The 26040-nt window shown below is 47.6% G+C and overlaps 9 protein-coding genes across 9 annotated transcripts; 7 read left to right on the top strand and 2 right to left on the bottom strand.

The window, feature by feature from the left end:
- The first annotated feature begins 2215 nt into the window (after positions 1–2215).
- DFJ58DRAFT_806369 (uncharacterized protein) lies at positions 2216–3716 on the top strand. Its single transcript, XM_041391173.1, has 3 exons — positions 2216–2370; positions 2439–2954; positions 3004–3716. The coding sequence occupies exons 1-3, from the start codon at positions 2317–2319 to the stop codon at positions 3340–3342; spliced, it is 909 nt and encodes a 302-aa protein (XP_041239878.1). The 5' UTR covers positions 2216–2316; the 3' UTR covers positions 3343–3716.
- A 319-nt stretch (positions 3717–4035) lies between these two features.
- On the bottom strand, positions 4036–4984 carry DFJ58DRAFT_806367 (uncharacterized protein). Its single transcript, XM_041391172.1, has 4 exons — positions 4952–4984; positions 4737–4897; positions 4384–4671; positions 4036–4330 (listed from the first exon to the last, which is right to left on the bottom strand). The coding sequence occupies exons 1-3, from the start codon at positions 4963–4965 to the stop codon at positions 4418–4420; spliced, it is 429 nt and encodes a 142-aa protein (XP_041239877.1). The 5' UTR covers positions 4966–4984; the 3' UTR covers positions 4036–4330; positions 4384–4417.
- Positions 4985–5059: 75 nt separating this feature from the next.
- DFJ58DRAFT_688159 (60Kd inner membrane protein-domain-containing protein) lies at positions 5060–6743 on the top strand. The gene is made up of 5 exons (XM_041383341.1): positions 5060–5194; positions 5248–5296; positions 5347–6165; positions 6221–6331; positions 6386–6743. Exons 1-5 carry the CDS (start codon positions 5133–5135, stop codon positions 6611–6613), a joined length of 1269 nt encoding a protein of 422 aa, XP_041239876.1. The 5' UTR covers positions 5060–5132; the 3' UTR covers positions 6614–6743.
- Positions 6744–6785: 42 nt separating this feature from the next.
- Positions 6786–9258, top strand: DFJ58DRAFT_806364 (sodium hydrogen exchanger). Its single transcript, XM_041391171.1, has 5 exons — positions 6786–7066; positions 7188–7262; positions 7316–7392; positions 7455–7661; positions 7719–9258. The coding sequence occupies exons 1-5, from the start codon at positions 6803–6805 to the stop codon at positions 9154–9156; spliced, it is 2061 nt and encodes a 686-aa protein (XP_041239875.1). The 5' UTR covers positions 6786–6802; the 3' UTR covers positions 9157–9258.
- A 105-nt stretch (positions 9259–9363) lies between these two features.
- Positions 9364–11731, bottom strand: DFJ58DRAFT_806359 (guanine nucleotide binding protein, alpha subunit). The gene is made up of 9 exons (XM_041391170.1): positions 11227–11731; positions 11155–11175; positions 10482–11097; positions 10313–10431; positions 10213–10262; positions 9870–10158; positions 9707–9753; positions 9582–9615; positions 9364–9528 (listed from the first exon to the last, which is right to left on the bottom strand). Exons 1-9 carry the CDS (start codon positions 11432–11434, stop codon positions 9479–9481), a joined length of 1434 nt encoding a protein of 477 aa, XP_041239874.1. The 5' UTR covers positions 11435–11731; the 3' UTR covers positions 9364–9478.
- A 205-nt stretch (positions 11732–11936) lies between these two features.
- Positions 11937–13590, top strand: DFJ58DRAFT_688155 (uncharacterized protein). The gene is made up of 5 exons (XM_041383340.1): positions 11937–12016; positions 12067–12285; positions 12437–12814; positions 12876–13370; positions 13425–13590. The coding sequence occupies exons 2-4, from the start codon at positions 12103–12105 to the stop codon at positions 13359–13361; spliced, it is 1047 nt and encodes a 348-aa protein (XP_041239873.1). The 5' UTR covers positions 11937–12016; positions 12067–12102; the 3' UTR covers positions 13362–13370; positions 13425–13590.
- A 17-nt stretch (positions 13591–13607) lies between these two features.
- Positions 13608–16366, top strand: DFJ58DRAFT_907558 (cytochrome P450). Its single transcript, XM_041395068.1, has 16 exons — positions 13608–13998; positions 14053–14150; positions 14204–14252; positions 14278–14296; positions 14348–14391; positions 14442–14539; positions 14595–14767; positions 14825–15075; positions 15141–15207; positions 15251–15448; positions 15496–15525; positions 15579–15680; positions 15718–15813; positions 15879–15911; positions 15965–15993; positions 16042–16366. Exons 1-16 carry the CDS (start codon positions 13875–13877, stop codon positions 16182–16184), a joined length of 1554 nt encoding a protein of 517 aa, XP_041239872.1. The 5' UTR covers positions 13608–13874; the 3' UTR covers positions 16185–16366.
- Positions 16367–16805: 439 nt separating this feature from the next.
- Positions 16806–19195, top strand: DFJ58DRAFT_855302 (uncharacterized protein; the record flags this gene model as incomplete). The annotated part of the gene is made up of 5 exons (XM_041393893.1): positions 16806–16866; positions 17284–17662; positions 17717–18091; positions 18148–18344; positions 18400–19195. 5 exons carry the CDS (start codon positions 16806–16808, stop codon positions 18738–18740), a joined length of 1353 nt encoding a protein of 450 aa, XP_041239871.1. The 3' UTR covers positions 18741–19195.
- Positions 19196–21663: 2468 nt separating this feature from the next.
- On the top strand, positions 21664–24182 carry DFJ58DRAFT_732060 (MFS general substrate transporter; the record flags this gene model as incomplete). Its single annotated transcript, XM_041386131.1, has 18 exons — positions 21664–21800; positions 21853–21890; positions 21949–21958; positions 22005–22058; positions 22110–22136; positions 22251–22340; positions 22391–22572; positions 22633–22650; positions 22705–22777; positions 22826–22876; positions 22944–23022; positions 23074–23117; positions 23170–23467; positions 23536–23563; positions 23610–23683; positions 23734–23819; positions 23880–24066; positions 24129–24182. The coding sequence occupies 18 exons, from the start codon at positions 21664–21666 to the stop codon at positions 24180–24182; spliced, it is 1530 nt and encodes a 509-aa protein (XP_041239870.1).
- Positions 24183–26040: the final 1858 nt, after the last annotated feature.

The following is a 26040-nucleotide window of genomic DNA, read 5'->3' as shown; positions in this document are numbered from 1 at the left end:
CCGTATAGAAGGAAGACAGTATTTTGACGCCTCGTTTTCGTGATAACTCCGGGAACAATGTTGTTACTTTTTAGTCATAACCGAGTGCTTTCCACCTATTAATGAGTGCTTGGCTTGAGTGCTCCGAAATACATCAAAGTTCTTACCTGATATAACGTCCACGAACTTTGATAAGATGACATATTCACCTGACATGATATGTCACTTCTTCGTGTTTGACATGGTAGACAGCGATATTCCCCAGTGACGTAAGCATCGCCGCCCCACTTTGTATTGAAGACTCGGATCACCGGTGCCCGACGCTCTATTTAAATTTCACGACAAGGTTGGTTGTGAAGCTTTGCGAGAATTGATGTTGTTGCGCATCAATCCGACTGACCGTCTTCTATTCCTCGAGTTTACGGTGCCGAACATAGATGCATAAAACACGACTCTAGGCTACAATTATCTCCGAATTCCGACTTCTTCAACAGTAAACACAAACCAGACGCTCTGCCATGATATACAGTCACGATTTGTGCTAATCCCCACATGCTGGACAGAACAATTTCCAAATTGATTTCCAATAACTCTTCTGCATTATGTATTTCGCCCATCCGGGAGGTCATCTCATTTCATTCAAGTACAAAAAGGTGTGGTCTGCTGAGCAGTTACGTGTTATTAAAATGCGCTCCCGATATTATACGCTGGCGGCGACATTGGTGACGATATGCCGCACGGAACGATTATGAGCGCATGTCCATGACAGCACCTCGACGGAAATGAGTGGTTATGATCGCGACGGACCCGAATGCGGATTGTTCCATTGATCTATTTGATAATATTTAGAAATGGTCGGGGCCAACCGACACGCTGGTGCTGCTGACTCTTGAACGTCCATACATATCCACTAACGACAAAGATGACTTTGAGCATGTAAAGCAATTGTTGGTAATACGGGTATTATACCGATTTAATGTCATATGCAGACAGGTCAGCATTCTCTCTGGCGGAGCAAACCCGACTACGACTGGGGTCGTCGAAGCCAAGGGAGTTCGATAGATACTAGATGGACTAGGGCGGCAAAAAAGTGGACATCACGATAAGCAATTATAGGAGACGCTCGGTGCTTACCTCGTTGTGGAGATGAACCCTTGACCGCGGAATATCAGCTGGTCTGGCCGCATGTACAACCTAACGCAGATAAGAGGATTCACAACCTGAACTGAGCGAAGTTCCAGGACTCTGGTCAAGTGACTTGCTGTAACGAGTACGATCCAATCCGAGTGCTTTCAAAGTGCTTTCCTTGTATGTACATGCCATGTATTTGTCTGCAGAAGCAACCTAGCTGAACAAGAATCCAGATAGGTTTGGGGTATGCGAACAGAAGCGGTGTCAGCACGACAGTGCGGATCCTGAAAGTGACACACCTGAGCCATGCGAGGTTAAGCGGCAATAGACTTACTAGAGTGACGTAGACTTTTTCATGTCCATACTAGTAGGTTTTTCCTGGAACAAGGAGAGAACAGGATAGAATAGCCTTCTGAACTAGGAATTCTTATTCCTAACCCTAGTGTGTGAGAAAGAATCGGACACAGATCCAAGGTACATACTTCAGATAGGACATTCGTGATGAGTCCCATGCAGCTGTGTCGATAGGTGTGTACAAGATCCGTGCTTGATCAGATATGGGCAAGCTCTATCACGACTTACAAGAAATTTATTATATGCTCCTTGTTAGTGTGCGATGCCAAAGTTGCGGCCCGATCAGCCAACTGATCTGTGGAGTGAGACTCGGGCGGAACAGATGAATGTTGGATTTAGCCAGGTACCAAGGTACATTCACACTCGTGGAGACCAATCGATAAGGTGAAAGAGCAAGGCCTGGAGCAGGGCCTCGATTCGTCCCTGTATCCCCCGCATCCATGCTGAAGACCAAAGGTACATTAAAAAGTGCATATGCAGGGATAGTCCGCTTGCATAAATCTGGGGCAACCGGCGGCAGCATGCCATATTTGGAGTGAAGAGTGCTGAGGATGACAGAGTTGGGAAGTCTTTTGAAGTTTTGTATTCGACAATCCCAGGATATCATGATGGACCAATATACGTTTTTGATCAAACCGTTGCCAGTAGATTGGCCATGGCAGCAAATTGACAACAAAACATGAGCCAGTCATTGGTCACTCATGTGTTATGTACATATTTGGCTTTGTTTGTAACTAAGGAAAGATCTTTTCCCATGATTGTTTTCCTTCTCAACAGAAACATCGTCGCCATCGTCGCCTTCGACTGCAAAGAACCCGTCCGCTCGTTGATATCTATCATACCCACCTTGCAATGAAGTCATTTGCTATTCTCTCCTTATTTATCACTGCTTCTTTGGCACAATCTGTAAGCATCAAATTTGGTGAAATCATTGATTGCTAGACTGACAACACTGTTCTGAAACCATTCCCCAGTCTTCCAGTTCCAATCCTTTCATTCCTTCAGGAATCAGCCAAGGTTGTTCAGACTATTTAACTAGTCTGGACAGCAACAGCAGCTTCTCCTCCTGCACAACCCCAATCACATCTGCGACATCTGCGTTCGCACCGGGGGCTAACTCGAGCAACATCACCACTAGCACCATCGAGACTGCATTGAGCAACCTCTGCTCGGCATCTGCGTTCACTGCTTGCCCTGACAGCACTGTTCGCTCTCAGTTGATGTCCTACTACTCGGCATGCTCAGCAGAACTCACAACGAGTCTCAATACCGATGTTCTCAGGACTTATGATGTCCTCTATGTCCTGACGGCACTCAGAGAAGCCATATGCTCAAAGTCTGACAACGGGCAGTACTGTGTCACGCAGCTGAACACTACATCCGGTAGTTCTGCTACTGGAAATGTGGCTTTGGCGACTTCCAATACACAACAAGCGTTGCAGCAATACCTATATACAACGCCTGGCAGCGGGGCTTCCGCGCGTCGGGACGTCAGCAACTCCACTACTGCACTTATTCCCCAACACCACGACCTTTCAGGATACCAATCTCGTGTTCCTCTTCCTTAATTCCAACATGAATTCGACCCAACTCTGCACCACTTGCACACGCAACATTCTCACATCATACATCACGTTCGAGTCCAATCTCCCTTACGCCCCAGGTCTGAACAACAGTTTACTGCTCAGTGGTCAGTCTGCTCTTTACAATGCCATCATGTCAATTTGCCCGAGTGGCTTCTTGAGCGGCGCTGTGCAGGCCGCCGGCGGTCTGTCCAGTGGCATGATCAGTGGCAGCCCCCGGTCGATAAATGCGGATGTATCATTGCTTGTCAGTGCTATCTTGGGTGCTGCAGGTCTCGCGGTCTCAGCTTTCTGAGGACCCACATTATACAAGTCTGGTGGACTAGTAGCCAATAGCTGTGGAATTTCGATGGTTGTTTATGGTGACTGGAACGGTGTTTTCTATTATTATACCTATTGCGATTACTCTTTAGACAAATACTCTCCAGGCATCATCTTTGAAGTCGCTTGTCATCTTCCCTTTCACCTTTTGATCATTGTGGGCATCATTTCAATCATCTCGCCTAGTATCGAGTCGGCTGAATAGTACCAACGTACTCATCTCATTTATGATACAATAAGCTTGTTGGCTGTGCCACAAGGCCTTGAGACTGTTACATACTATGCCATTAGTTACCACTAGTTCGTGCATCTCGTGCATCGTCCAAAACAACATTTTTCTACCAAAAATTTTCGAACTAATACACACATGAAATGATAAATAATAAGAACACTCTATGAGCTTTAACGAATGCAATCTAACAAGAAACTAACGGCTTCTGTCACTATCACCTACTGGTAACCAGTGGCACCGTAGTGCCGCAGTGGAGTTTGGAACTCAAGCACGCTAGTGGCAACGGCGTCTGCAGATCTAAACTTTGAACGCATTACCCCAACTTCAACTGAGCCACACCTTCAGCAATGGGTCCCCTCCACAAGTGCCATTTTGCTCACAAATGCAAGGATCCCTACCATTCCATATTCAAACCATTGGCCTGGGCAAAATCACAATGCATATTTTAGATTATTAAAAACCAGTACACTTCGTACATCGGTATACATGTCTAGCGCTGACAACCGTGTTTGCTATAGATACTGACTGAAGGACGCGAAAGTAGCACAGTTCGCAAAAACGTATTAGTGGTTGATTGATCATCCTTGGAAACGCCGTTGAACATGCGATTGGGTTTCATGCCAATGGTTATAATACATCGACACTAAGTAGCGTATCGAGGGCTCTGCATTCCTCAGCTGAAACAGGGAAGGATGGGAGTGCGGGTATGAATAGTGCTTGACCAGCATAGCTACATATAAATTAGTTCAGATGGAGCTAGCAAGGTAAATCATCGCACCATACCAAATATATGACGTTTTTGCTGCACAGAAAAGAGTCACATTTGAAGTACAAATGCAAGCAACAGGAATTCCACTATCATCACGAGTGCACCAACAGCAACAACATCACGTCCAGCCGTTATGAATGGGCGACCATATTCCCGCCTGTCTTCCTGTCCGACAGTAGGGAGCGCCCGATCATAAAGAGCACTAGTCTCCGGTCGGTCGGAAAAGTCATGCCGTGAATGTCGAGCACGAATATACCCAAGAGCGAAAAGGAGAATGGAGAGGACGAGATAGACAATACCAACTGTCCGATGTTATAGGTGACGGTCATCATGGAAGAAGTCAAAGATGATAAGATAACATACTTACCTCGAAGAAAGCGCGAATCAAAAAGTCGGAGGGCCGTCAGTGCGTACCCAAGGGTAGCAATGGCGGTACGGCGGTACGCACCGTTAAATGTGCGATTGCGTGCCCGAAATTCATTGAGCTCAAGGACATCAATTGGCTTAAATGAATCTGCTCTATGACCCCTAATATAATATTCAATCATGTCGATGATCGCAAGTTATTTCCGTAGCGCTCACCGGTATGTGTGCATGATGGAGGTGAAGTGCCAAGAATATTGAATTGACTGGTACTGTGAGAAACTGGTTCGGCTCGGTTCGGCATATTAAATTATTCTCGATCCTTTACTTACACTTCAAGCTGCGAGTCTTCGAAGGTGGTGGTCAGCTTAGGCAGAGTATAGGCTTGACATTAAAATTGATGCTTCTGCCTTCGACGGTACGCGTAGGCATTCGCCTGAGTCCAAGAGTTTACGGTGCAAGGTACGTTTCTAATGAATGAGTCTACCAACACAACACTGCTAATGACACTACAGAATATGGCCGCAAGCGTCTCAAAACCAAGCGCGGTTTTTAACCTTACCGGTGCGCGTTGAAGACCATCATATATGCTCGTTTACTCAGTTTTCCTGCAGCACTCAAAATTTATGCCGAGGGTGCTCCCTTCCCAGCGCATACCGCATACTCGTAACTTCTGGTGGTCAAAATCGGCGATACCTGAGCAGCAGGTGGCATCGGCAGTGGAGTCAGCACCAGCTTCCAGTAGCAACATTAGCCCTGCTGTTGTGGACTTGGAACCAGCAACAACAATCAATACAGCGACACCGGAGCCAGCCTCTGCTCCGATACCAGGAACTACCGCGGAGGACAGTTTAACGACCATTGTTGACAGTGGTGCGGGTATCGATATTCCTGCGTTTGACACTGCCATCCCACCCCTTCAATATGGTGATTTAGCAGAACTTGGCCTCGCTGGCTGGTCTCCGGCTGGGATCATAAGGTGGTCATTCGAACTTCTACAGGTCAGCAGTGGAATGCCGTGGTTTTACACGATCATCGCTGGCACACTTTTGTGGCGTGTAGTCATTTTACCTGCCAACATCATGAGCCTTCGCAACTCGTCGCGTTTACTTCCCTATGCCGATCAACTGCAGGCCGTGACGGCGGAATGGAAATCAATCGACACCAGTGATCGCCTTGCATTGCAACGCATATCCCTGAAGAGACAGAAAATTTACGAAAAAGCGGGAGCGCGGGTGCTTCCTTCCATTATCATGCCCTTTGTTCAAATCCCAGTCACATTGGGTTTGTTCTTCGCTGTCAGGAAGATGACCATGCTTCCTGTAGAGCAGCTCAAGCAGAGCGGCGTCTTTTTTCTGCCTGACTTGACTATGTCGGACCCATATTACATCCTACCCATCTTGTCTACTGTTGCCATCAACGTTCAAATGTCGGTGCGTGTATTTAGAAGTTATGCATCGGGGAATTGATACTAAATTGTGGTCACAGGTGATGAAAGGAGACGTCAATTTTGCTGAGCGTCCCGACATGGCCCATATGATGAATTACATGCGCATCTTTTCATTCATGAGCGTCCCTCTCATGGGTTCACTGCCTACCGTAGGGTTTCCTGGTTAATTCTTGCATATTTAATTCTAATAATTACATATTCAGGGTTTGTGGTTGTCCATCCTGACTGGTGTGACGGTGTCATGCCTGCAGTCCTTTATCCTACAACGTGAAATGGTGCGCAGGTGGCTCAAGATAACTCCCCGTGCCGAACCAAAGGTCAAACCACCCACCATGATGGAATCTATGCAGTACGCGAAATCGTGGTACATGAACAAGAGGAGTGAGATCATCGCTGCTCGAACTCAGGCGGCAAAGATACAGAGGAGATGAAATAAGCAGCGAGACAACATGCGTAGAAGGCCCTATTGTATATCTCATTTATTAATACACCCAGACTCTGCTCGTTTCAACTTCCAAGTCAAAGGGAGGAGCGATTGTATTACGTAATGTTACGGTTTGCGTGGGAGTACCCCAAGCATCTGCTGCGGTAGCCGTGCTACTTCCGGTTGTGTACACTTCATGGCTTTCAACTTGGGCACAATAACAGTACAGGCGTCACCCGCAGTACCGTCTGAAGCTCCCATTCCAGAAGACGAAGAGTACTATTCGTCGTGGTCTCTGTTTCTTGTTTGCTTGCTACTCATCGTCTCGTTATGGACGTCTTATTACCTGCAAATCAGGAAAATCCGGGCCATCCATGAGACTACCGTCTCTATCTTTGCAGGGATGTTTGTCGGGTTGGTAATTAGACTTGCACCGGGCACGATGATTCGAGAAATGTTGGTGAGTATCCACTCGTTACGTCTCTACTGCTTTCACGGACGGATTGGTGTCTTGCTTTATTGGAACACGTCTCCAAGCTCCTTATAAACTGCGACTGCTGTGGCTGAAGCTTTATTCATAGACCTTCAAACATACTCTGTTCTTCAACTTGCTACTTCCTCCCATCATTCTTAACTCCGGATACGAGCTCAAGCAAGTGAGTAATGCGCAGATGTCAAAATAGATTCAGACATAACAACCTTGCTGCAGGAGAATTTTTTCCGCAATTTCGGCTCCATCCTTACTTTTGCATTTTTGGGCACATTAATATCAGCTGTCGGTGTCGGGTGCGTCAAATGCGAAAACGCTTCTAGCATCATCAATACTTTGCTTAACTGTTCCAGGACAGGGTGCTCGTGTATCTCTACTCATTCCTGGGATTAGAATCCTTGGATGTTACACTGCTGGAGTGCTTGATCTATGGCTCTACACTATCTGCAACTGATCCAGTGACCGTTCTTGCCATATTCAATCAGTATAAGGTGGACCCAAAACTCTACACCATCATCTTTGGCGAGAGTCTGCTAAATGATGCAGTCAGTATTGTCATGTATGAGTAAGTTCGAATTGCCTTTCTCCTTTTAGAATCCGCATGCTTATTTGTGATTTTCAGAACTCTCGCGCAATTCCACGGCACAGAGATATACATATCGTCCATATTCCATGGCATCGGAATTTTCTTGCTTTCATTCAGCGTGTCCATGGCCCTTGGCGTTAGTTTCGGCCTGGCAATGTCCCTAATCCTCAAACACTCATCAATGAGTCTGTATCCTTCCATCGAATCCTGTCTCGTTGCCCTCTGCGCGTATACCTGCTACTTCTTGTCGAACGGCTTGTCAATGTCTGGCATCGTATCCCTCCTGTTCTGCGGAATCACCTTAAAACACTACGCATATCACACCATGTCCCGGCGAACGCAGCGAACAACAAAATACATCTTCTCGACTCTCGCTCAGCTCTCCGAAAACTTCATCTTCATTTACCTGGGTCTGTCACTTTTCACAAGTCCTCCGTCATCTGAGCGCGTTACCAACTATGTCAAGCCCCTCTTCATTGTGGTCACGACAGTTGCAGTCGTTTTTACCCGATACGCAGCGGTCTTCCCACTATCTGAGGCGATCAACTTCTTCACTCGTCATGCTCGGGGACAGCGAACAGAAGAGCTTCCACACTCTTACCAGATGATGTTGTTCTGGGCTGGCTTGCGAGGTGCAGTGGGTGTGGCACTCGCGGCTGGTTTCAAGGGTGAGAATGCAGAGACGCTGCGGACGACTGTCCTCGTTGTAGTGGTGCTTACTGTTTTCGTCTTCGGGGGTACCACTGCACGCATGCTAGAGATCCTTGGCATTCGCACAGGTGTTGAAGACGAAGCTGCTAGCAGCAGCGACGAAGATGCACCTCCGGGACGTAACGCATGGCAGAATCGTCGCCATAGTGGTGCATGGAACAGGTACACTGACGATTCTGAGCCCGTGCCATATTTCTCGCCATCGCAGCACGGATATGGGCGGGCTGCAGGCAGAGTGGGGTCACACTATGCATCGCGGACTTATAATCACCACCCGGGAGCATCAACGTCACCGATCGCCAATACTGTGTTTTCTGCAGCATCATCAGAGTCATTTGAGTCAGAAGCGGAAGTGCTCCCTATGGCCACCTCGGCGGAAGCTGGTCCGTCTTCGGAAAGACGTGATGACAGACAGACCAACGAGGACGGTAAATGGTTCCAGGAGCTGGATGAGAGGTACCTTCTTCCTTTGTTCTCGAATGCCACTGCCAGCCGTACGTTCCACGCCAGACGTGCGCGGAGGAATATCTCGATATCCGGTCAGCCCGCAGGTGCGAATCTAAGCGCACTGGGTACGCCGCATGACAGTGAAGACGAGGCTGAAAGCCCAGAGGTAGAGCTTGGATCAGTAGGGACGATGACACCTGGCAGGCAGTTTTCACAATCTCCAGAAGAGCAAATGCGTTCTGAGAGGGGACTCGCCACACCTATCTTGCGGAACGGAAATGGTAGAGATGATGGACAGAGTCGAGCGGGTTGCTAAAAATTGATTTGTCCCAGCTGATTCATGGTGTTAGATACCTCGTTAGAGTGTTTTTGCAAAGTGATCTACCAATGATTTACTCAATTGAGAGTTGTTGATTTTTCAGGACCTGAAGAAATCTGGTCAGTGGAATTGCGGAATTAAGCGCATTTTGAACTTCCGAACGTCATTTCTTCGAGATCAAGAGTACTTGGGCCTCATCGACAATAAGTATAGAGAGGTATGCATTAATAAGTTGGTGGTACAACACGTTATAAAACATGGACAGCAATGAAGTAGGTAGTTATACTAAGGTTGTGATAAGATAACACAGCGCGCGATATTATAGAAGATCCGCATTCCGTAAATGAGTACGAAGGATACTTTCCTCAACTAAGAGTACCCATGTGAGGATCGAGACGTCTTGAGCTCGTGTGGACACTTACCTACGCTCAACGTAGCTGCGGTGGCCTTGGTGTCCTAAAAGCAAAAGCCAATTCAGTCCCTCGTTCCAGCGTGGCCAGGGAACGTTCTCAAGGAACCCAGGCACGTCAAACAGTGGGAGACTCACGATTACCGATGTGAAATGGATAAAAATGGCCGTGGCTCCGGGGAGTACTGTTTAGAAATTTCTTTGAAATGTTGTTGGAAGTCTGGAAAAGAACAAAATAATTGCGTGAGTATCGACGTATAGCCGTGACTTATTCGCAAACAGTGCGCAAATTGAGGCCTACATCTCATTACTGTAATGGTGTCGTTTTTGCGACTGCCGTAACTCGGGATGTGATCCTTTATACACATCCCTCGCTTGATCTTATTGTGCAGGAGATCGCACTTGTTAAGAAAGAGAATGATCTCAGTCTTGGCTAGAATACGAGACGAGCAGACTGATTTCCACAGGAGATAGCTATCTTCCAGGCGGTTTATGCGACGATCTTCACGAAGTCGCTCGTCGAAGCAAGAGATTGGACAGAGGAAAATGATGGCATCGACATCGTCGAAATACGACGCCCATGCTACACGCTTTATAGGAGGGTTGTAAGTTCCAAAATATGACTAGATAAGTGATAAATTTACCGAAGACCTCGTTCCGCCAACATCATACAATAGCCACTCTTTGCCGTTGCCTGCGGAATGCTGTTTAATGCTAGTGTTTGGAAGTAATCGAACGACTTACTGTCGTCCATCACGACTTTGTGTTCTTGAACCCCAACCGTTCGTAGACGCGCACGAACAATGTCGTTGTCGCTAGGTTCATAGTCATACGATACGATGCGATCAATGTCGTTCAAAAAGCTTCGACTCAATAAGTAAGGGTATTAAAATACAGGATAGGGAACACTCACAAGCCCGGTGAGTCTTCGATATTTGTCTTGCGATGAGACAAAACCTGCTGGACAACGGGGTCCTGCCACAACTCTAGCATGGTTTCCTTGCACGCAACGAGCACATCAGTAATCTCGTTATGATCACTATCACTCCGTCTTTGAGGACGGGCACTGGACATCATCGACGGGCGCAGCTTTTCCAAGGCGGATTTCCATCCATTTGTTGAATTGATGCCAAAGTCTCGCGAGGGGCGTTTGGGTAGTATTTGAAAGCCTGGAGAATCAAATGGTGTTGCGGACATGGAAGCTGTTGATCGAACTTCTTGCGATTCAGGACCAAGTTTGTTCTCGAGGTCACTCTGAATGCTGCGTAACGGGCCGAGACGCCGTTGCATGAAACGATGCTTATCAGAGAAACGATAAACAATTCCATGGCTGGTTGACTCGTCGTCAGAATCGCTGAGATACTCTATTGCTGTAGACCCCGGACGCTTTTCGCCCTCGGCTAGAGACATTTCCCGACTGAGGATATCCAGGACCCTGACAATGTTGCGAACAAGGTTTAAATAAATGACTGCCCGCCATGCAGCTCGCTCCTCCGCCCACTCGCGTCGTGCATGTTGTAATTGGAAGTCTGTGAAAGGAGATCATCATAACTACTTAGTAATCCAGGAATGCCTCCGAAACGTACTTTTGAGTGTAGCAGATTTCCCTGCATGATCGGGATAAGTTCACATCCGAAATCATGCTCTGATGAACGCACCGCTCTCGCTCTGTCCGAGGAGAAGTACTTTGACAGATTTCTTCTTCTTCTTGAGTGCGGTTCGTTCTTGACGGATTTGCTCGTCGATAGCCTCGCTTATTCGACGAGCTTCGACCTCTGCCTCCTCGCGTGTGTCTTTCTCTTGGGGTGTTTCATCTTTGGGAGGTGCGATTGCAAGTGTAAGAGGGTCCTCCACAGACATGCGCATCGTCACTAATCAGATGGTAACAAAAACTACCACAGATGGAAAGAAGGATGAAGACAAGAGAAAAGGCGATGAATTGTCACTCCGCTGAAGGAGAGACGACCAAAAAGATCAATATAGGCGCCGTACGGCACATGGATAAGTTCACAAGCCTTGGAGCATGTCAGGGTTCTTTGGATAAACTAATAAACCATGCCCATGCATGGATTGCATGGAATTTATCATCAGAATTAATGACTATCTCATGAAGATGCTTGCGGAAGTAGTAAAAATGCTATACCGGTCCTGCAGGACTGGCCATACTGTCAAGTGAGCATAATGATGCATGATGTCGAAGCACAAATAGTTCACCCGGAGTCCGGACGTTCCTAGCTAGCTAACGTTGAACAATTACATAATTCAATTGCGTGGGTTGTCATTTGTGGCGTGATATATTTGTTTATATTTGTAAGAATCAGTTTCGCGATATAAGAGGCGACATGTGACTTTCCCGTGACTTTGACCTCCTTACCCCGTGACCAGCACGACCTTCTGCTGCAGCTTGCTCCTCAAAGTAATCCTTGTGCTTATATCACTGTTGTAATTGTGAGTCAAAGAACCCTTAAACAATCCACAAATAATTAAAGTAACATAAGTAGTTGTTGAGCTCGCTGGCTGCTCCAGCCCTCACCATGACTTCTGCACAGCACTCTTCTATCCCTGCCGGCGCATCCACCACCAGCGTTAGTCAGAGTTCACCACCACCAGTTGCGGTTTCTGTTCCAAATGGCGACCGTATCCCCTTGCAGATAGAGGGTATGGATGCTGCTCAAGTCTCTAATCTCCTCAAGAGCCTACCTAATCTCTTCCACAAGGTCCGTGACCAACAACTATCCTTGGATTATTATATTGGATTACCTTTGTATGGCTGATGAGTTATGGGTGTTCAAGTTCACTCTCCTTCTGTCGCATTCGTCATCATTTTCACTAAACTTGCCACTGACACCATTTTTGTTGTATTAATAGTCTCCCGCTCAGGGCGATATGACCGGAGAGGCCGCTCAATCTTTGCAGGCTCTCGCTCAAGCTGGATTGTTCCCTCTTCAAAATCAACACCAACTTCAGCACCCGATACCATTCCCTGGTGATCCTGGTCCTTCTTCACACCCCCGCGGTCCTCCTAACCTTGGGCACTTGTCTGCAGCCGCGGCAGCTGCAGGTCAAACTCCTCCAACCGCTCCTCACACGCAGGATGGAGGGGAAGCTCTCAGTGATACGGACATTGGAGAACAGCCTTCTTCAACAGCTCCACAACCGGTGTCTGGATCGACGGGAAGATCCCGGGCCGCCAGGAGCGCTGCAATGGGCACCGATGAGTGGACCCGCCAGCGTAAGGATAATCATGTAGGTATCTTCGATGAGTCCTCCTGTGCTCTGGTCATTGATGCTCGTGTAATTTTCGCAGAAAGAAGTCGAGCGTCGACGCCGAGGAAATATCAACGAGGGCATTAACGAACTTGGTCGTATAGTACCAAACAGTTCTGGTGAGAAGGCAAAAGGCGCAATTCTTCAGCGTGCTGTGCAGTATATCCACCATCTGAAAGAAAACGAGGCACGCAACATTGAGAAATGGACACTAGAAAAGTTGCTCATGGATCAAGCAATGGGTGACTTGCAAGCGCAGTTGGAGGACATGAGGAGGTTATGGGAGGAGGAACGCATCGCACGACAAAGAGCAGAGAACGAACTCGATGTGCTGAGGGGTGTGTCGGGCCAAGCCCCAACCATTCCATATAAATCTCGTTCACGTTCAGTTGAGCGAGGACAGGATGCGCCCTCTAACAGAGGTCCGTTTGGTGAGAGTGAAGTGCGAACAGAGCTTGGGAATCGACCAGAGGAAGGTGGTGATGATTCGGAAAGCAGGCCCGGGAAACGTGCGAGAGTTGATTGAGGTTATGTAGTTCGTATTATCTTTCTCAGCTGTATTGATAGCACCCATAAATCTTACTTCTAGTGCCTTTTCTAGATACTATCAACGTACACCTGGCGTACGTAGGCAACTTGTACGTGGAAGACCGTGCGTATAACCTATTCCGTTATCTGGGTTTGATTGTCCCCGCATCTGGGGATCTTGGCGTTCTATCTCCTGTTGCATTAACGGTAAACCTGAACAATTCCTGCGTCTTCGCGCGGGAAAACTTATTGCGCATTAGCTTGTTCCTCCACTCTTTGGTATCAAGATTCCTATTATACTAACCATCTTGGTGCAAGAGTGACGTGGGGATACTAATAGATCCCGATCACCGCATCATCGCACATCGCACATCGCTTGAAAGTTGATGGTAATCCCCTTCTTGTTCGTGACACGCGGTCCACGGAAGTCCGGGTGACATCGATGAAATAAATTTTGACGTTCTGGCGTACATGACCCCCCTGTCTTGACCCAAGGTAGTTGTTCAGTATCATGCATTATGTCTGGCTGTTGTTGTGCGCCGTGTGCCTAATCCTCTACGCCGTTTGGGGTAGCTACTTTGCGAGAAACTTACTAGATAACATTCCGGGGCCCCCTCGTCAGCATTGGTGGACAGGTAAAGGCGTACTGCACAATCTCAACGAGTCAATGCACTGACAAAATCAATCAGGCAAGTTGGATCAAATATTTGCGCGGTATGCATGGGATTTCCACAAGATGCTTGCAGAACGCTACGGTCCAGTATCGAAGTTCTATGGGCTTTTTGGGGTACATCAATCGCACACAAACGCATCGCTATTTTCTGAGAACGTTGTTCACAGGCAAGGGAGTTGTATGTTTTTGATCCAAAGGCCATGTACCATATCATGGGTCAAGGATCAGAACAGTTTTGAAGTGACTCCTACCTTTTTAGCGTAGGTATTTCCACTGTGCTTCACATTTCACTTTACTGGAGAGCCCTGCAGGACAAACAAGGTCCTTTTTGGGGATGGCCTACTCTCGACGTTAGGTGCGGTGGGACTCTTGTTTTGTTGTCCCTGTATCTTATTCCCAATACAGGCGAACACCATCGAAAGCAGCGGAAGATGCTCAACCCTGTGTTTTCCATCAGCCACGTGCGAGACATGGTGCCTGCTTTTCTCGAGGTGACGAAATGCGTAAGTGCCTCACCTGTCTGGCGTTGGTGGCGTTATTGACTGCGCATTGTAATAGCTCCGAGACGGCATTGCAGCGCAAGTAGAGCACGGGCCCCGTGAAATTAATATGTTGGAATGGCTCAATCGCACCGCTCTTGAACTTGTGGGGCAGAGCGGACTCGGGTACTCTTTTGATTGTCTGAAAGAAGGTTATGCCAATCCTTACAGCGCTGCCGTTAAGAATCTCGCGTACGCATTCCGGTGATTCCTTTCAACTTTATAGGTGGGGGCTAACGAGAACTTCAGGCCAACAATATTCAAAGTGTCTGTCGCGAGGAAATTTCTCCCATTCCTTATCAATGTTGGTCCTCCTAACTTCAGGAGATTCATTGTGAAGATTTTTCCGTGGAAGGCACTGAAGGAGATCTGTAGTATTGTCGACGTTATGGATGAGACATCGATGAAGGTCTTTGAGGAAAAGAAACGTGCACTTTCTAAGGGAGACGACGCGGTATTGCACCAGGTTGGAGAAGGAAAAGACATCATGAGCATACTGCGTGCGTTCATGAAAGTTCTTTTGTTGTAATTGCGTCCCTAACCACTGAGCCATCTATTGCAATAGTCCGAGCCAACATGAATACTTCAGCGGAAGATCGTCTTCCAGATTCAGAGCTCGTGGCCCAAATGAGGTGGGCGTGGCTGCATTCGCGTATCTGTCTAATATTACACCAGTACGCTTGTTTTTACCGCAACACATACGACTTCCGGTGCCCTGTGTCGCACCCTTTTGACTCTTGCTCATCATCGAGATGCGCAAGACAGACTGGGCGAGGAAATCCAACACGCAATGGCTGAACTTGGCGAGCTTGACTATGATGCCCTGGCCAATCTGCCATATCTCGATGCAGTATGTCGAGAGACACTGCGCCTGTAAGGGTTCACTTTCTATCAAATCGTGTATGTTCACAAGGGTGTAGGTATCCTCCAGTTACCACCGTCGCACGCACGTATGTCCCACCCAAATTTTGCAGATATGTTCGAACGAACCTTGTTTTTCTAGTGCAACTGACAATATAATCCTCCCCTTCTCGCGCCCCATCAAAGGGAATGATGGGATATATATGCGTGAGGTCCTTGTGCCCAAGAACACGAATATTATCGTGTCAATCCTGAACTCCAACCGAGATCCTGAAATCTAGGGGAGACGACGCGCTCCAGTGGAAACCGGAAAGATGGCTGTCTCCGCTTCCACAAAGTGTTATTGATGCCGAGATTCCAGGGGTTTACTCTCACCTGTGAGTGGTATTTGGAAATATCAATCCCCGGAATGCTTATGCTCAATGATCCATTGCTTCTCCAGAATGTCATTTATTGGCGGCGGAAGAGCGTGCATGTGAGATTTAAAATTGTGCCACAATTGTCGATCTCTGATGAGAGCGTGCATAGTGGATTCAAGTTTTCAGAACTCGAGATGAGTTCGTAGGTTTCGTTCTTGATTAGATTCCGGCTGACAAGTTGATCAGAGATCGTTCTTTGCATACTCATCCAGACCTTCAAGTTCACTCCCACGAAAGAGATCGATTGGACCATGCAGGTGTCATCTCCGAACGTCAAAGGTTCTGAGGATGCAAATTGGCAGTTGCCGCTCCGAGTCGAGTCGAGATGATATCAGGTCGACTCGTGCGGCGCTAGAAACATAAAAAGGGGTCCTCCGGCGTTTTCAACTGTAGCTGCTATTTAATGTTCGAAGTATAGTTGGTCTGAAGCGGACTGGGGACTGATCCCATTCCCTAGGGTCCATGGACAGTACAACGAAATAATCTGATTCGATCTAGTGTCGGATGAAATGTATCCAGTGAGTACTGGTGTCACGTGCTACACTCTTTCAGCACGACATCTACGTGCTCTCTTAGCTCGGTTGCTTGTCGTCGTCGTCGTCTTGGGTATCATGGGTGGCGGAAGGAGGATCCAAAGTTGGGGTTTCTTCTATCATCGCGCATCTCTCGTGGAAGTTGATACTAAGACTGCCAACCCCTTTTGTCCTGACCTCGGGACAAAAGAATTTGACAGTCTTCAGCATTCTTCCTTGTCAACTTTCCTGTTGTTCAGCTACATCATGATACCCAACCAACTTACCCCAGAGGTATGCTTCCAGTCCTTCAACGCACGCCGCACCACAGCCCCAACATCCCACTGACTCGGAAGCGCAGCATCCCGCACCTGGCCTATATATATATATGAGCATGCGTACGCGTCCATGAAAATCTGGCCACCGTCTTTTTTAACCATGAGATCTGTCCAAGGGGGCAGCGACCGGGGATTCAAATTGTTGCTTACCTCTCTTGACGGTAGGCCCGAGGGCTAGCTCCTAACTTTATCAATGGCGGCGGCCATGGTCAGAACTTCCGTTGTTGCAGTAGCTTCAAGTTAACATGCACTGCACCGTGACTGTTACAGACTGTTACTATTCATAGATCAAACAATCTGCTCGCCTTCACCCAAATAATCTGCTACATGGTGAGCTAAAGCCAACATTGAGAAAGGTTTCTCGTGCTAGAGAATGAAAACTGGTCAAACTTTATGAGGTTACGGTATAACACTGCCATGGTTTTGCAAGTTGGTTTCAAAGTTCTACGTAGTCAGAGCTTGTAGAACTTCGACTCAGGAGTTCGTCGTTCGTTCTTGATTACCAAGGAGAATAGATCATCATGATTTGATTATTTCGATAACGTCTTGCTGAACCCAACGATCATGTCCATCAGCAGAAAACGTCATCCCCACCGAAGACGAAGTCAGAAAAGCGGTTATCGAGCTGAAAAAAGGCAACCCTGCCTCTGGCGTCGCCAAAGTCCACAGCTTCTTACTTGACGCAAATCCATCATGGACGGTCAGCGAAAAACGCGTCCGAAAGATCTTGCAGAGTGAAGGACTCGTCAGATCGGACGCTGGGACGCCTAATAGTACAATCAACACCATCCATCCATCTTTTCGCCTCAATCAAAGCCTTGATGTCAACAAGTGGACCAGTAGGGTGGAAGTCAAGTACTTTGACGCGATCAAGGGCAAGGGTCTCGTCGCTAAAGAGAATATAGTAAAAGGGGATGTTTTATGGAAAGAGGATCCCTTCATCCTGGCCCCAGAATGGTGAGTTCCCCTACACGTTCCGTCGCTTAGATCGAAGAGCTTATGTCTGGAAAGGGAGATCTATGATCTCCAGCACGCATCCGAGGCATGCTCCCTCTGCTCGTCCATCATCCGCGATCATTCCCCGTTGCATATATCCTGCGAGGCCTCCACAACCGCAACTCCCTGCACAGCGAGATACTGCAATAGGCTCTGTCGTCTACAGGCAGAAAAAGTGCACCCTCTCCTATGTTCCGCGCGTAATCCCGCGTCTGTACCACTCCTTGCCTTCACCAGAGATGCACAATGGATGGCCCTGCATGCTCTCGCGCAGTGTACCAGCCGACTTTTACTGGCTTCTCAGCAAGATGCTGCGACGTTCGACCTGGACTGGGATGTAGTCCAGGGCCTCGCTGAGCTTGGGATGGAAGAACGTGCTCAGTGTCTTCGGTGAGCCATTGGACTCCAACATTTCGATGGCGGATGGTACACTGACTCTCTAATAGCGAGCAGGGATTGGAGCCCGATCGCCAAAATTGGCGGAGAGCCTTTGAGTTGTACTTGCAAGCATTCAAAGAGCCTCGGACACCTGGAGAACAGAAAAAACTAGCGCGCGTCTTGAAAAAGCCAATTCCCGAAGAGCTACAGAAATTTACTTTCGAATATCAGGCCTTCTTACGTGGCTTGGGCCGCATGAGTCTCAGTAAGCTGTCCCATAACTATTATGTTTTTGTTCGCCGTTTTACGCTGGTTCGTAGATCTGGAGGCCCATGGTGGACTGTACAGACTACACTCTCACCTTAACCACGGTTGCACTCCCAACGTCTCCGTAAGGCACTTGGACCAGCGCACTGCGCTCTCGCGCATCACAGTGATCGCAAAAGAGGATTTCGAAATAGGACAAGAGCTCCTAATCACATACACTAACCCCCAGAGCAGTCTCAGGGATCGACGTCGGAGATTGTCGGAGTGGGGATTCGGACCTTGCCGGTGTGAGCGCTGTGTTACCGAAGAGAAGGTTTGGAAGGAATCGGATAGCAACACCCAGGAAGCAGACGATCTCGCAGATCAGCTCAAAGCCGGCCTAGGAGTGTTATAGGATGTGTTCATTGAATGATCAGCGATTAGGATTAATTTCCGTTAAGCAAGTGTCCGTGGTCCCCGTGCTGTTTTGTAGGCATGCTAACATAATCCCCACGATCTGGCTCCATTCAAGCTTCAAGATTTGGATCTGACGAAATTCATCGGGACATATCACCATCAGAATAAATACGGTAAGCTCGTGCGGCGCAATATATTTTGTCACCGGGGGTATATTTCATTCAGATCAGTGACTATATCCTCACGTGTGGCCTGACAGTCAATTCAATTCGATCTCATCATTTCAGGAAACTACCGGGGTGACATACAAATTGCGATTTGTGTTCTTGAGCCTATCGGCGACAGTGAACCCAAACCTAAGTTTAATTTTTAGCCAAGGGGTCGATTATCGCAATAACGCGCCTAATCGTGTTATACACTCCCCCTTTTTTTATTGGCTACATTCACCGTGATTCATCAAGGAACTCTGATATCAATAGGTAAACGTGTTATTTTTTTGTATATACGTCATGCGCCGCGCAGGCGATTGTGAATATTTTCTCTGATAGTCCTTGCATTATGAGGCGCAATCAAAATTGAATCTCGCGAAAGTTCTGGAACAGTCGACTTCCGTTCCTAAGGACTGACGGTTGATCCCGCTGCCAGTGATCATCAATATTAATACCGGCATGGCATCATCTCAGCGTACAGCATGAATGTGTAGGATACTTACGACGAGGGTAATATATACTAGGTAAGGTCCGAAGATAAATAGCACCGAATTTTCTGTTAGATTCCTGGAGGATAGTTGTAAGTACATAGATCGATCTCGCTCTTTGACGGTACTTATTAAACTCAGAACTATTTTCATTCCCGCTTGAACCTTGTTCGATTACCCGAGTACACACCTCTCCGTCATGAACCTCCAGGTTGGCTCTGCTGCTCCACCTTCCGATGAGATGCTACTCGGAGCACCGGTCATTTTATTATACCTACGGACTCATCCGACGATAGACGAAAATAGTAAATCCCGTACGTACTGAGGCCCTGCATAGGGCCCTGCCCAAGGAAACAATAAACGAGTGTTTATTACATTCTTATTTGTCTGATCTTTGGCAGAGGCTAGAAGAACTATATTTACTGATAGTGACCGCACGGCGACCTCGCAAGCTTCGGAAGTATGCAGGAAAGGGAGCTCGAAATAAATTGCACAGAGAAATTAATGATTTCGAGATGAAGAATCCAAGAATCCCAGCAGAGGCGAGGCGATACATATGGTGGCAAGGATTCATCGTTTTGGATAAAAATAAGCATGGTGAATATAATCATACCTATGGGCAATGCAATAAGAAGCGCGCACTAGGGACCAACGGATGGCGCAACCATGTCTGACCATTTTTATCGCAATCGTTGAACGGGAGATACCGAAGAATACTATGGAGTAGCTCCTAGTTAGCAGTGAGTCTGTAACTTCAGGAGTGCAGGGTGGGCGACGCACAGACGGCGCATCATCACCTGACTTAACGATACTTTGCTGCCAGCCTGCGAATACGGGAGTACTTGGAGAATAGCAAGCAGAAATGGGGAAATGAGAAGTGGAGCACGGCGTTATTGCTGGGCGGTGAGTGATGATGGGAAACCGGGTATACCGTAACCACTAGTGCAGGACCGGTGTTTGAGCCAGCACTGTCATCTGAGCCAAACGGCCACCACACGTTCACTCCTAGTGACTACAGGAGCGCAGGGTGGGCGAGCTAACATCTCGTGATCATCACATTTAAAATTTGTGAATTAAACAGAATTTCGAAGTAGCCGTCAACCACTTGCCTGCCTGACGGTGGGCAGCCATCGTGTCCAGTTATCAAACAGATCTGCTATTGATATTGCATATAGGGAGAGTCGTTACGAAGAAAAGCCACAAAGATTGCAGGACAAAATGAGCGAGGCTAGGTTACTTTCAAGTTGTACCTGCCGCACAGACGGCGCATGATCACCCGATTTAACGACGCTTCTTGATGCCAGCCTGCCGCAGTATGGGACCCGGAGGGTAGCAAACAAAAAGCGAGAAATGGGCAGTGAAACCCTGTGGAGCACAGCGTTATTGCCGGCGGGTGGCAAGGAAGTATCGATCGGGGAGGCAAACAGTGTATGTGCTAATAATAGGACCAGCATGTGAGACACACAGCGGCAAGCGCCGTCTTACATAATTTGGGTGATTTGCAAGTGAGCCAGCGAAATACTGGTTGACTTGAAATCATTTCTCTGAAAACACTAGATTGTGCGGAAACCTTTGCAGAACCTCGACCTAGTCGAATTTTTATGCGATCGGAGATAAGCGTATAGTATATACCGGAACAGACGTACATATTTACATTCGAGGTCCAAGCCAAGCAGAACCAAGCAGAACCGTGACATGATACTCGGACTGTAATTTAACCTGACTCAAGTCTTGACATCCCCGGGCCATACTTTAACCGAGGACTAGTCGACGCCGGTACCAGATGTGCCCGCTATCACAATCATCGACGATTGTTAACATTGAAAGGTGAATAGCGCACGTACATATCGTCATGCCCGGTCTCGATTAATCCAAGGGTGACAACTCAGGTATTCTCATATCTTGTAGATGTGGGTAATACGTATTGGCTGCCATTGTGTTGGTTTACTCCTGTGACCTACATCCTTTAAGACAACCTTTGCCATCATTGGGTCAGAGTTAATGATCGTCGACAACAGGATCGGGCACACGCTCAGGCTGGCACGTCATGATGGGCAGGCACCCAATACACATTACTGATGGAATCTACCGATTATCCGCGCGAGCGATGCGTCACTTTTAGATGCGTAATACTAACAATACGACATAAAAAGGCTAATAAACTTCTCTTGCATGCGGCACGCAGCGAAGTACGGCTGCATTTTCATGCGCACGTCCTCTCAAAATGAGTTCGGATTCCCCTAGTATTGTGCTCAGAGACCAGAAACATGTTTACTTGTCTACCAAGGATGTTGACACTGGTGCTAAGCTCGTTGTTGGATTCACTTCACCTCTTGATCCAGATGAGGCTTTGAGAATAAGGTGCGCTGTGAGAACTGCATGCACATTGATTTGATTTGATTTTGTTTTACAGGAGGAAGATTGATAGACATATCATGCCTCTGATGTGTGGTGAGTTGACGCTGTGTTCAATTGTATAAATCGATCGTGTCTGACGATCCCTGTTCAGCTTTGTACGGGTAGGTTGATTGTACTCGCTACGAGTCAGCGCTTACATGAACACAGGATCCAATTTATGGACAAGACAACCTTGGGTTATGCGTCCATCCTTGGAATTCAGTAAGGACTATGTATCAAGACCAATAAACCGGTACTGACGTGTGACATCAGACGGGCCACGAACTTGACCACGAATGAGTAAGTCATCATTGTTCTTGGAGTCGAAAATCTGAAGGTGAACTTTCTGAAGGTACAATTGGCGAGACATGCATTGTTCGAGTTTGCGTACTCTATACACTAACTATCTTTCAGGCTTGGCACTGTGTTCTATCTCAGTTATCTTCTCTTCGAGTTTCCCCAGAACCTTGCCCTTCAGAAATTCCCGGTCGGGAAGTGGATGAGGTAGGCTCGCAGCCATTATAAGTGTTAACATCAATGACAGCTTGTATCAGTATCAATATCTTCGTCTGGGCAGTCGCACTTGCATGTCATGCAGCATGCAAGAGCTTTGCTGGGCTTCTTGTTGTGCGCTTGTTGCTGGGCGCTTGTGAGGGGTCGATCACTGCTGGATTCTTGATCGTCAGCTCCATGTTCTACACACGGACGGAACAAACGCTACGAGTTGGTTATTGGTGTAAGTTCCCGTTTGCAAATGATCAAAAAAAGTCAACTAATCGAACGCGCGCGAATTCAGTTCTGATGAATGGCACTGGTGCGCTCACTGAAATGCATGTTTGACATTGCCGCCTAAGCCAGCGAACTCTAGCACAAGTCGTTACTGGTTTCATCAGCTTTGGTGTTTTCCAGATTAACACAAAAGGGTTTGAACCATGGCAATGGTCAGATAATTATTTTTATTACTCCCTGCTCCTTCTGATAGATCACAGGCTCATGATCATCACTGGTATGATAACAGTGATCCTTGCCATCTCATTCTGGTGAGTCTATTGAGCAAACGTTTCCGGTGCCTAGTCTCCATAACCAAGACATCTCCGCCCGATGAAGGTTCTTGTTTCCTGATTCGCCTACGAACGCCTGGTTCCTTACTCCCGACGAGCGGGCGAAAGCCGTACAGCGCATCAAGGTACATCTGTTAAACGAATTGGCATCAGCCCTTGTCTTACATTTGACGCAGGAGAACCAAACGGGGGTGGAAAACAAACACTTCAAGATGGAGCAGTACGTATTCGATGCCATTGTGATCTTTCATTCCTCACGTCAACATCTCTAGGATGATCGAAGCACTGACGGACCCCAAGACATGGCTCTTCGCCCTCTTCTCGGCTCTAAACAATGTACCCAACTCATTAACAAATCAGCAATCACTCATCATTGCTTCGTTCGGATTCAGCGTTCTACAGACGACTCTATTGTCTTGTGTTCCTGGTATTCTTGAAATCTTGACAATCTTTACTGGTGTTCGGCTCGCTGCACAACGGCCCAATTCCAGAGCCTATGTTGGTGCTATGTACTTTGTCCCGTCATGGTTCGGCATCTTGTTGGTTAACTTACTTCCTTGGTCCAATCAGGTATGTGGCTTGTCACAATCTGCGAGTCTACCGAGTTGCCGTTAATATCACATATCACACGATATTAGGCTGGACTTCTTGTCGGCCAGTTCCTGGGTGCGTGCGATGCCCGTACTGTGTTTCTATGCTCACTGCTCCGTAGCTGAGACTAGTGTGCCTGGATTTGTACTATCGTTATCGTGGCTCAATAACGTGACTGCTGGCCATACGAAGAGGGTGGGTACCTCGCCAGTCATCGAAGTCGCTCCTTAAGTGAATATCAGTAGATTGTTACGAACGCCATCATGCTCTCGGCTTATTGCGTTGGCAACGCAGCTGGCCCCTTGATGTGGAAGGACCAATATAAGCCGCGGTATGTCATTCTTCGGCTGCCTCTTCTAGGAAGGAATGTTTGAAATAATCATTGTTCCAGCAACCACGTCCCATGGGCTGTGATCGGCGTATGCTATGTGGCCTGTCCGGTGCTTCTTCTTGTTATCCGTGCTGTTCTTGTCCGAGAGAACCGAATCCGCGACGCAGAGCCTGATGACGCCAGTGAGGAATATGTTATCGAGCGAATCACAGAGGATGGGAAGCGTGTAGAAGTTAATATCGACAAGGTGAGTTCTCCGAATGGATGGCTACTTTTCGCACACAAGGGTTGACGACCTGCCTGCACTAGGAATTCCTGGATTTAACAGATAGGCAGAACAGGGACTTCAGATATGTTTTGTAACATTAAGCGTACTCGATCCCTACTCTGTGGTCACATATATTTTACATATTCTCCAATTCTCATTGCCAAATGGCGATCATCGTGCTCGGTCATGCGCACCAATTATGGTGTCACACCCTGTGGCGAAGCTGCCAGGGTTGCCTCGAGAGCAAATATACTCACACTCACTAAGTAAATTATAGATAACGCGCCGTAACACTCAGGGGTCACGATGCCAACGCCTTACTCATCGCTGCAGACCACACGAATTGATCTAGCGCGCATCAATGACTGGTGTAATACATGTGAAGAGCGTGGGTCACCGCTGATTACAATGTCCAGGGACAACAAACAGATTTCCATGGGCCATAGGGCCAATGGCAATGCCTACCAACATGAGTGGACAATCGACCGACAAGTCGCAATGGGATCGATGCTGCGGGATCCGAACGTGCAGCAACTTGGGATGGACTTTAAATGCCATTCATCATCGTGTTTTGGGCCTCGCCAACACATCATGATACACTCGGTCAATTTTTGCACTTCATACATTTACCTTTTAGGTCATCATTGTTCTCAAAGCAACACTTCCGGCTTGCTGCTTTCTGGTAGCGTAGGATGGGCATAGTACCCCCGATTGTTCAACCGGACATGGACCATTTCCTGGCTTCAGAAGTATCGCAGAGATACCAATGATATTGCGGAATCCCTGGTCATAATATGCACGTGTTTGACACTGTGGACATATACCAACGAAATTCATGCATGATCTCATTGAGATGAATGACCATCATGTCGTTTTCATGGAGCCGGTGGTCCATAGAAGCAATGCGTAAAGCGCCAAGAGGAGTCGATGACGAGACTTTGGCACGCATAATCTACGCAGCTTATACTTATGTGGATGTGGCGCACGGAAAACACCTGATGTGTAGGCGACCTATCTAAGCGCTATCCTAACTCGCCTCTGCGTCCAACAAAACGCCTGCTTCGATTCGGTCTTTTATTCTAAGTGTGTGCACGCTAAGTTCCATTGAAAAGTATTCGCTGGTAAGTGATAAATGTGTTATACCCTTTGAAAAAAATCACTGAGGCGCAAGAAGAATAGGCCTGCACCAGCGATTGCTGCCCGACTCGAAAAAAAACCGTGCTCTTGAAGAACGCCATAGTAAAAGATCGGAGCAGAGCCGGACTGTGTAGATAAATTTGGCGCGCACTATCCATATCTCACTGCTCCTGATAGACGAGACATGTCAGCGGTGAAGCCCCAACACAAGATTGCAGGACAAAAAGGAAAAGTCTGGGGCATATTGTACCTCCCAGGTGGACGGCGCACGCTCACCTGTTCTGACAACGGTTCGCTGCGAGTATGGGACTTGGAGAGTGGCAAGCAGAAAGGCGAGAATTGGGAGGATAAAGACAGTGGAATAATGTGGGCTATAGCATTGTCGCCGGGCGGCAAGGAAGTAGCAAGCGGGAGTGAGGATGGCATAGTGAGATTGTGGGACATCGGGACAGGTAAAGTTACTGCAAGATGGACAGGCCACAGTTCGGGGGTGCCATCTATCTGCTGGAGTCCAGACGGAGATCGAGTGGTAAGCGGATCAAGCGATGGAACGGCAAGAGTGTGGAATGTCGAGAGCGGCGATACCATCCTCGAACCAATCAAGACTGGGCATATGTACGTGCGCACGGTTCACTATTCACCCGATGCAACAATGATTGCAACGGGCGGCAACGACAGCGACGACGAGTCCTCAGTGAAACTCTGGGATGCCAAGACAGGCGAACTGCTCAAAACACTCAAGGCAAACATGCTTGGCGAAGTTTTATGTTTGGCTTGGTCTTCGGATGTCAACACGCTTATCTCCGGGTCACTTAA

This window comes from Suillus subalutaceus, assembly GCF_016647625.1.
Source record: "Suillus subalutaceus strain FC151 chromosome Unknown DFJ58scaffold_117, whole genome shotgun sequence".
In the NCBI taxonomy this organism is placed as follows: Eukaryota; Fungi; Basidiomycota; class Agaricomycetes; order Boletales; family Suillaceae; genus Suillus; species Suillus subalutaceus.
The sequence above is the reverse complement of the archived record's forward strand: the minus strand, read 5'-3'. Positions and strand labels throughout refer to the sequence as shown.